The 10,989-nt window shown below is 44.2% G+C and overlaps 1 protein-coding gene across 1 annotated transcript in view; it reads right to left on the bottom strand.

Annotated features, from left to right (window-relative positions):
• Positions 1 to 9,902: 9,902 nt before the first annotated feature.
• Positions 9,903 to 10,989, bottom strand: part of LOC119299713 — a 6,395-nt gene continuing 5,308 nt past the window's right edge. Inside the window, exon 5 of the mRNA XM_037576873.1 lies at positions 9,903 to 10,292. Coding sequence (XP_037432770.1) covers positions 9,903 to 10,292 — 390 coding nt within the window. The remainder of the gene's footprint in view (positions 10,293 to 10,989) is intronic.

Raw genomic sequence — 10,989 nt, 5'->3', positions numbered from 1 at the left:
GGTTGGTCTGGGTCGTCTCGTCCAACAATACCGCCGAACCAAAGTATGACATGCTGGTAGGCAGTATGACTTGTATCGTCCACAACTCACTTGTGTTCTACTCGTGCATATAACATCAACATCAATAACCTAGGCTCGGATGCCACTGTTGGGTTTCGTAGTAATTTCAAAAAAATTCTTACGCACACGCAAGATCATGTGATGCATAGCAACGAGGGGAGAGTATTGTCTACGTACCCAACGCAGACCGACTGCGGAAGCGATGACACGACGTAGAGGAAGTAGTCGTACGTCTTCTCGATCCAACCGATCAAGCACCGAAACTACGGCACCTCCGAGTTCGAGCACACGTTCAGCTCGATGACGATCCCCAGACTCCGATCCAGCAAAGTGTCGGGGAAGAGTTTCGTCAACACGACGGCGTGATGACGATCTTGATGAACTACAGCAGCAGGGCTTCGCCTAAACTCCGCTACAGTATTATCGAGAAATATGGTGGCAGGGGGCACCGCACACGGCTAAGGAATCGATCACGTGGATCAACTTGTGTCAACTTGTGTGTTTAGAGGTGCCCCTGCCTCCGTATATAAAGGAGGAGAGGAGGGGAGGCTGGCCGGCCAAGGGGGGGAGGCGCAGGAGAGTCCTACTCCCTCTGGGAGTAGGATTCCCCCTCCAATCCTAGTCCAACTAGGATTCCTCGGAGGGGAAAAGAGGAGGAGGGGGCCGGCCACCTCTCCTAGTCCTAATAGGACTAGGGGAAGGGGGGCGCGCAGCCCAACTAGGGCAGCCCCTTCTCTTTTCCACTAAGGCCCACTATGGCCCAAATAGCTCCCGGGGGGTTCCGGTAACCCTCCCGGTATTCCGGTAAAATCCCGATTTCACCCGGAACACTTCCGATATCCAAATATAGGCTTCCAATATATCAATCTTTACGTCTCGACCATTTCGAGACTCCTCGTCATGTCCGTGATCACATCCGGGACTCCGAACATCCTTCGGTACATCAAAATGCATAAACTCATAATATAACTGTCATCGTAACCTTAAGCGTGCGGACCCTACGGGTTCGAGAACAATGTAGACATGACCGAGACACGTCTCCGGTCAATAACCAATAGCGGGACCTGGATGCCCATATTGGCTCCTACATATTCTACGAAGATCTTTATCGGTCAGACCGCATAACAACATACGTTGTTCCCTTTGTCATCGGTATGTTACTTGCCCGAGATTCGATCGTCGGTATCCAATACCTAGTTCAATCTCGTTACTGGCAAGTCTCTTTACTCGTTCCGTAATACATCATCTCACAACTAACATATTAGTTGTAATGCTTGCAAGGCTTATGTGATGTGTATTACCGAGAGGGCCCAGAGATACCTCTCCGACAATCGGAGTGACAAATCCTAATCTCGAAATACGCCAACTCAACATCGACCATTGGAGACACCTGTAGTACTCCTTTATAATCACCCAGTTACGTTGTGACGTTTGGTAGTACCCAAAGTGTTCCTCCGGCAAACGGGAGTTGCATAATCTCATAGTCATAGGAACATGTATAAGTCATGAAGAAAGCAATAGCAACATACTAAACAATCGTGTGCTAAGCTAATGGAATGGGTCATGTCAATCAGATCATTCAACTAATGATGTGACCTCGTTAATCAAATAAAAACTCATTGTTCATGGTTAGGAAACATAACCATCTTTGATTAACAAGCTAGTCAAGTAGAGGCATACTAGTGACACTTTGTTTGTCTATGTATTCACACATGTATTATGTTTCCGGTCAATACAATTCTAGCATGAATAATAAACATTTATCATGAAATAAGGAAATAAATAATAACTTTATTATTGCCTCTAGGGCATATTTCCTTCAATAGATCCTATGGCTGAAGCATAGGGGATGACACTCATCTCTTCTTTATCTTTTGCCGTGGTCGGTGACTGAGCCGAGCTCAGTCTCACACCTTGTAACATAGGCAAGAACCCCTTCTTGGACTGATCCATTTTGAACCTCTTCAAAATCTTATCAAGGTATGTGCTTTGTGAAAGACCTATGAGGCGTCTCGATCTATCTCTATAGATCTTGATGCCTAATATATAAGCAGCTTCTCCAAGGTCCTTCATTAAAAAACATTTGTTCAAGTAGGCCTTAATGCTGTCCAGAAATTTTATATTATTTCCCATCAAGAGTATGTCATCTACATATAATATGAGAAATGCTACAGAGCTCCCACTCACTTTCTTGTAAACGCAGGCTTCTCCATAAGTCTGCATAAACCCAAACGCTTTGATCATCTCATCAAAGCGAATGTTCCAACTCCGAGATGCTTGCACCAGTCCATAAATGGATCGCTGGAGCTTGCATACTTTGTTAGCGTTCCGAGGATCGACAAAACCTTCCGGCTGCATCATATACAGTTCTTCCTTAAGATGCCCGTTAAGGAATGCTGTTTTGACGTCCATCTACCATATCTCATAATCATAGTATGCGGCAATTGCTAACATGATTTGGACGGACTTCAGCTTCGCTACGGGAGAGAAAGTCTCGTCGTAGTCAATCCCTTGAACTTGTCGATAACCCTTAGCGACAAGTCGAGCCTTATAGATTGTAACATTACCATCCGCGTCCGTCTTCTTCTTAAAAATCCATTTGTTTTCTATCGCTCGCCGATCATCGGGCAAGTCTGTCAAAGTCCATACTTTGTTTTCATACATGGATTCTATCTCGGATTTCATGGCTTCAAGCCATTTGTTGGAATCCGGGCCCGCCATCGCTTCTTCATAGTTCGAAGGTTCATTGTTGTCTAACAACATGATTTCCAGGACAGGGTTGTCGTACCACTCTGGTGCGGAACGTGTCCTTGTGGACCTACGAAGTTCAGTAGTAACTTGATCCGAAGTACCTTGATCATCATCATTGTTTTCCTCTTCAGTTGGTGTGGGTATCACAGGAACGGTTTCCTGTGCTGCGCCACTTTCCCGCTCAAGAGGTAGTACTTCATCGAGTTCTACTTTCCTCCCACTTACTTCTTTCGAGAGAAACTCTTTTTCCAGAAAGCATCCGTTCTTGGCAACAAAGATCTTGCCTTCGGATCTTAAGTAGAAGGTATACCTGACAGTTTCCTTAGGGTATCCTATGAATACGCATTTTTCCGACTTGGGTTCGAGCTTTTCAGATTGAAGTTTCTTGACATAAGCATCGCATCCCCAAACTTTTAGAAACGACAGCTTAGGTTTCTTTCCAAACCATAATTCATACGGTGTCGTCTCAACGGATTTAGACGGTGCCCTATTTAAAGTGAATGTAGCTGTCTCTAGAGCGTATCCCCAAAATGATAGCGGTAAATCGGTAAGAGACATCATAGACCGCACCATATCCAATAGAGTGCGATTACGACGTTCGGACACACCGTTTTGCTGAGGTGTTCCAGGCGGCGTGAGTTGTGAAACGATTCCACATTTCCTTAAGTGTGTACCAAATTCGTGACTTAAGTATTCTCCTCCACGATCTGATCGTAAGAATTTTATCTTTCGGTCACGTTGATTCTCTACCTCATTCTGAAATTCTTTGAACTTTTCAAAGGTCTCAGACTTGTGTTTCATTAAGTAGACATACCCATATCTACTCAAGTCATCAGTGAGAGTGAGAACATAACGATATCCTCCGCGAGCCTCAACGCTCATTGGACCGCACACATCGGTATGTATGATTTCCAACAAGTTGGTTGCTCGCTCCATTGTTCTGGAGAACGGAGTCTTGGTCATTTTGCCCAAGAGGCATGGTTCGCACGTGTCAAACGATTCATAATCAAGAGACTCTAAAAGTCCATCGGCATGGAGCTTCTTCATGCGCTTGACACCAATGTGACCAAGGCGGCAGTGCCACAAGTATGTGGGACTATCGTTATCAACTTTAAATCTTTTGGCATCTACACTATGAACATGTGTAATATTACGCTCGAGATTCATTAAGAATAAACCATTGACCATCGGAGCATGACCATAAAACATATCTCTCATATAAATCGAACAACCATTATTCTCAGACTTAAATGAGTAGCCATCTCGTATTAAACGAGATCCAGATACAATGTTCATGCTCAAACTTGGCACTAAATAACAATTATTAAGGTTCAAAACTAATCACGTAGGTAAATGTAGAGGCAGCGTGCCGACGGCGATCACATCGACTCTGGAACCATTCTCGACGCGCATCGTCACCTCGTCCTTCGCCAGTCTCCGTTTATTCCGCAGCTCCTGCTGTGAGTTACAAATATGAGCAATGGCACCGGTATCAAATACCCAGGAGTTACTACGAGTACTGGTAAGGTACACATCAATCACATGTATATCAAATATACCTTTGGTGTTGCCGGCCTTCTTATCCGCTAAGTATTTGGGGCGGTTCCGCTTCCAGTGACCCTTCCCCTTGCAATAAAAGCACTCAGTCTCAGGCTTAGGTCCATTCTTTGACTTCTTCCCGGTAACTGGCTTACCAGGCGCGGCAACCTCCTTGCCGTCCTTCTTGAAGTTCTTCTTACCCTTGCCTTTCTTGAACTTAGTGGTCTTATTGACCATCAACACTTGATGTTCTTTCTTGATTTCAGCCTCTGCTGACTTCAGCATTGAGAACACTTCAGGAATGGTCTTTTCCATCCCCTGCATGTTGTAGTTCATCACAAAGCTCTTGTAGCTTGGTGGGAGCGACTGGAGGATTCTGTCAATGACCGCCTCATCTGGGAGGTTAATGTTCAGCTGGGTCATACGGTTGTGCAACCCAGACATCTTCAGGATGTGCTCACTGACAGAACTGTTTTCCTCCATCTTACAACTGTAGAACTTGTCGGAGACATCATATCTCTCGACCCGGGCATGAGCTTGAAAAACTAGTTTCAACTCTTCGAACATCTCATATGCTCCGTGGTGCTCAAAACGCTTTTGGAGCCCCGGTTCTAAGTTGTAAAGCATGCCGCACTGAACGAGGGAGTAATCATCAGCACAAGACTGCCAAGCATTCATAATGTCTTGGTTCTCTGGGACGGGAGCGTCACCTAGCGGTCCTTCTAGGACATATTATTTCCTGGCAGCTATGAGGATGATCCTCAGGTTCCGGACCTAGTCCGTATAGTTGCTGCCATCATCTTTCAGCTTGGTTTTCTCTAGGAACGCGTTGAAGTTCATGTTGACATTTGCGTTGGCCATTGATCTACAAGACATATTTGCAAAGGTTTTAGACTAAGTTCATGATAATAAAGTTCTAATCAAATTATGAACTCCCACTCAGATTAGACATCCCTTTAATCATCTAAGTGTTACACGATCCGAGTCGACTAGGCCGTGTCCGATCATCACGTGAGACGGACTAGTCATCGTCGGTGAACATTCTCATGTTGATCGTATCTTCCATACGACTCGTGTTCGACCTTTCGGTCTCCGTGTTCCGAGGCCATGTCTGCACATGCTAGGCTCGTCAAGTTAACCCTAAGTGTTTTCGCTGTGTAAAACTGTCTTACACCCGTTGTATGTGAACGTAAGAATCTATCACACCCGATCATCACGTGGTGCTTAGAAGCGACGAACTGTAGCAACGGTGCACAGTTAGGGGAGAACACTTCTTGAAATTTTATAAGGGATCATCTTATTTACTACCGTCGTCCTAAGTAAACAAGATGCATAAACATAATAAACATCACATGCAATTATATAGTTGTGACATGATATGGCCAATATCATATAGCTCCATTGATCTTCATCTTCGGGGCTCCATGATCATCTTGTCACTGGCTTGACACCATGATCTCCATCATCATGATCTCCATCATCGTGTCTTCATGAAGTTGTCACGCCAACGACTACTTCTACTTCTATGACTAACGTTTAGCAATAAAGTAAAGTAGTTTACATGGCGTTATTCAATGACACGCAGGTCATACAAAAAATAAAGACAACTCCTATGGCTCCTGCCGGTTGTCATACTCATCGACATGCAAGTCGTGAATCCTATTACAAAGAACATGATCTCATACATCACAATTCATCATTCATCACAACTTCTGGCCATATCACATCACATGATCAATCGCTGCAAAAACAAGTTAGACGTCCTCTAATTGTTGTTGCATCTTTTACGTGGCTGCAATTGGGTTCTAGCAAGAACGTTTTCTTACCTACGAATCACCACAACGTGATTTTGTCAACTTCTATTTACCCTTCATAAGGGCCCTGTTCATCGATTCCGCTCCAACTAAAGTGGGATAGACAGACACCCGCCAGCCACCTTATGCAACTAGTGCATGTCAGTCGGTGGAACCGGTCTCACGTAAGCGTACGTGTATGGTTGGTCCGGGCCGCTTCATCCCACAATACCGTTGATCAAGAAAAGACTAGTAGAGGCAAGTAAGATGACAAAATCCACGCCCACAACAAAATTGTGTTCTACTCGTGCAAAGAGAACTACGCATAGACCTAGCTCTGATGCCACTGTTGGGGAACGTTGCAGAAAATTAAAATTTTTCCTACGGTTTCACCAAGATCCATCTATGAGTTCATCTAAGCAACGAGTCAAGGGAGAGAGTTTGCATCTACATACCACTTGTAGATCGCGTGCGGAAGCTTGCAAGGTGATGATGTAGTCGTACTCGACGTGATTCGAATCACCGATGACCAAGTGCTGAACGGACAGCACCTCCGCGTTCAACACACGTACGGGACGGGAGACGTCTCCTCCTTCTTGATCCAGCAAGGGGGAAGGAGAGGTTGAGGAAGACAGCTCCACCGGCAGCATGACGGCGTGGTGATGGTGGAGAGGCAGTACTCCGACAGGGCTTCGCCAAGCACACAACGGAGGAGGAGAGGTGTTGGGGAGGGGAGGGCTGCGCCTTGGAGGGTGGTGCGGCTGCCCTCCCCTCACCCCTCTATTTATAGGGGGAAGGGAGAAGGGGGCCGGCCCCCTAGAACCCATCTAGGGGGGGTGCGGCGGCCAAGGGGAGAGGGGGAGAGGGTGGCTTGCCCCCCAAGCCAAGGGGGCGCCCCCTCTAGGGTTCCCCCCTCAACCCTAGGCGCAAGGGCCCAAGGGAGGGGGTGCGGCCAGCCCACCAGGGGCTGGCTCCCTGCCCCACGCAGCCCATGTGGCCCCCCGGGAGGGGTGGCCCCTCCCGGTGGACCCCCGGAACCCTTCCGGTGGCCCCGGTACAATACCGGTATGACCCCGAAACTTCCCGGTGTCTGTTTGACAACTTCCCATATATAAATCTTTACCTCCGGACCCTTCCGGAGCTCCTCGTGACGTCCAGGATCCCATCTGGGACTCCGAACAACATTCGGTAGTCACATACTAGTCTTCCTAATAACCCTAGCGTCACCGAACCTTAAGTGTGTAGACCCTACGGGTTCGGGAGACATGCAGACATGACCTAGACGCTCTCAGGTCAATAACCAACAGCGGGATCTGGATACCCATGATGGCTCCCACATGCTCCTCGATGTTGTCATCGGATGAACCACGATGTCGAGGATTCGATCAAACCCTGTATGCAATTCCCTTTGTCAATCGATACGTTACTTGCCCGAGACTCGATCGTCGGTATCCCAATACCTTGTTCAGTCTCGTTACCGGCAAGTCACTTTACTCGTACCGTAATGCATGATCCCGTGTCCAACACCTTGGTCACATTGAGCTCATTATGATGATGCATTACCGAGTGGGCCTAGAGATACCTCTCCGTCATACGGAGTGACAAATCCCAGTCTCGATCCGTGTCAACCCAACAGATACTTTCAGAGATACCTGTAATGCACCTTTATAGTCACCCAGTTACGTTGTGACGTTTGATACACCCAAGGCACTCTTACGGTATCCGGGAGTTACACGATCTCATGGTCGAAGGAAGAGATACTTGACATTGGCAAAGCTCTAGCAAAATGAACTACACGATCTTTTATGCTATGCTTAGGATTGGGTCTTGTCCATCACATCATTCTCCTAATGATGTGATCCCGTTATCAACGACATCCAATGTCCATAGTCAGGAAACCATGACTATCTGTTGATCACAACGAGCTAGTCAACTAGAGGCTCACCAGGGACATATTGTGGTCTAAGTATTCACACGTGTATTACGATTTCCGGATAATACAGTTATAGCATGAATAAAAGACATTTATCATGAACATTGAAATATAATAATACTTTTATTATTGCCTCTAGGGCATATTTCCAACAGTTACTCCCTACTATGACCATAGTGGGGGTAACATAAGTAGTATCATGCGCTTGGGACTCGCAAGCATGCATATGTGGCAAGGAATTAAAGAAGAGAGATGGTTATAGTAACATAGGTAGATACCGTAACATAATAAATGTGATGCTACTATGTGTCATGTATGTCAATAAATAAGACCACCTATAATACTAATCTATGATACTATGCATTATAGATGTAGTATCATACACTAGTATCATATGCATGATACTAGTATATGATGCTCCCCACTATGACCAGACTAATTCAAAAATCTCACCAACTAAGGTAGATGGTGAGCGGTGGAATACTTTTTGTAATTTGCAAAAAGCACCCAATTAATGCTCTTGTTTTTATCAAAAATTTATGTTTACCGATCTATTAATTACAATGCATGCATGCATAAAGTACATGCATTGGACAATTTTCTCTTAATATTTGCATGCAATTATTTAATGCACCTTGGAAACTGAAATTGTGACGGGAAACAACCAAATTGAGCCTTATAAAATGGAAAAAAACTAAGATTTTGAGATAAGCCCTATAAACCAGAAAGGAGGGAGTAATACGTAGTGTGGTGTTAATGCACTTGAGTAGCTTCCAAAAAGAGGCTTAAACATATTATGTTGATGCACACAATTTTTGAATTCAAAATTCGTTTGAAAATTCTGAGAATTTCGAGAAACCAGTTTTCCTGGTCCCTACCGGAAAAAAAATCGGAATCAATAAAAATAACATGGGCATGACATGGCAGCAATAAAATAAAAACATTCACAATAAAGTGCATTCATTCTTGTCTGGTCAATACATGTATCATCATTACTTTCTTTTGTTGCCATTTTTGCATATTTTGTTTTGTGCAATAGGTATATTGCCATGTGAGAGTTGCGCAGGAGAGTCACGTTCATAGAAATGCATCATATAGGAGAGTTGTGTTCTCATTGATAGAGGAAGGGCAAGAGCACACCAATTGTACAGGGAAAAGAAAGAAAATGGAAACGCTAAATGAAAAACTCAATAGAAGAATTCTATGTAAGATATTGGTCACAAGCCAGCGCGCACATGAGTGTTCCTATAGTAGGTCCTAAGGCATACACAATTTTTGATTAGTACTAGCAGGCATGTCAATGAAGATCACATGTTGTGCCTAATCTGTAATAGTTGGTCGGTCATTCTTTTGGCTATAGTTCATGATTTCTTTTTAGTTATGTAATTTAGAAAATAAGTTGTTATTGTCCAATCATACCATGTCAGTATAGGTTACGGAGGACGGTAAGGTGATTATTAGTGAAAAAGCGTAGGTCAAGCTTGATATGCTTTAATCTGTAGTTACCTAACCTCTTGTACAAAGTAGTCATGCATTTTGTGATTATCAAGCTTCAATTGCATGGTGCTTTCGTTCATTAATTCCATCTTTTTTAGGTTCTTCATAAGCAAGGTTGACAGGCAGCAACTATCTACGTTGTAGGGCCTATTGGAGAAGACATTCACAAGAAGAGATGCTTCCAAAAGAATATGCAATATAGCCCGTAGCAACGCACGGGCGTACTACTAGTATACTGTATATACAGAGGAAGTATTCAAGGGTAACACATGGCCTACTTACACAGGAACCATATGGTACTTATGATAACTTGCATATGAAGTTCGAGATCATGACAATGGTTCAAGATCATGGCATCGGCGGCAAGGCTCCACAACATTTAGCTCGACTCCGGAGGGAACTTTTGGCTCAACATATGTCCTAATAGCCAAGATCCCTTTACCAACTTCCACCAGAAAATCAGCGCGCAACTGCAAGCACTTTCCACTATAGTTGGTCAAACAGCTATGCCAAGGATGTCCTCTTGTGGTGTCCAATGTAAGGCACTTAAGTGACGTTGTATTCTCAATGACATGGCATGTTAGCTCTACTACGCTCTTCGCAGAGGAGAAACCAATGATCTTCACTGTCTTAAGCCTATCATGGCGGTGTCCTGGTATCTGCCTCAAATTTGATGTATCTCCGACGATTGATTCGTGCAACATCTTTCTCTGCAACACCTAAAGATGACATGCCAATATGGTTGGATTAATAGTTCCATCATTGTAACTAAATGTAACATCCCAAATTTTCAATTTGGAATGTTATACACTAGATCATCATTGCATATCATATTTATTGCATTTTGGTTGATCCTAGAAATTTCACGCAACTCAAAGACCCTCGGAGAGAATTGGGGATTTCGTTATTTTCATATTTGAGTTGTCTCAAATTTTGAAAATAGGATCATTTGATTTTATTTATTTTATCTTCAATTATTTCTATTACAAAAATATGAGAGAGAGAATAAAATGATTTTCCCAAAATAAAGAAATATTGAGGATTTAATAAAAAAATCAGATAAGAATTTTATTTTGGTTTTATTTGCTATTTTATTTGAATTTAGGAAAAATGCGTGTTTTTCAAAATTGCATTTAGACCCCAAATAAATGTTCATCTTATGCGGCTTGATTTTAGAAGCCGGGGAAAATTTATTTCGAGATTTTTGAAGTCCGTTTAGTATTACTTTTGTTTTTTTCTGAGCGTAATTATTTAAAAAAAACGCAACCGACCTACTGGCCGTGTCCGACCCGGACACTAGGCCCGTCCGGCTTTATAAGCCGGGGAGGCCTAGTCGGACCCCCCCCCCTCAAACCCTAGCCGCCTAGTCCGCCGCCTCGCCACGCCGAGCCGCCCCGCCGACGCACCGCCGCCGCC

Source organism: Triticum dicoccoides, chromosome 5A, assembly GCF_002162155.2.
Source record: "Triticum dicoccoides isolate Atlit2015 ecotype Zavitan chromosome 5A, WEW_v2.0, whole genome shotgun sequence".
NCBI lineage: Eukaryota > Viridiplantae > Streptophyta > Magnoliopsida > Poales > Poaceae > Triticum > Triticum dicoccoides.
The sequence above is the reverse complement of the archived record's forward strand: the minus strand, read 5'-3'. Positions and strand labels throughout refer to the sequence as shown.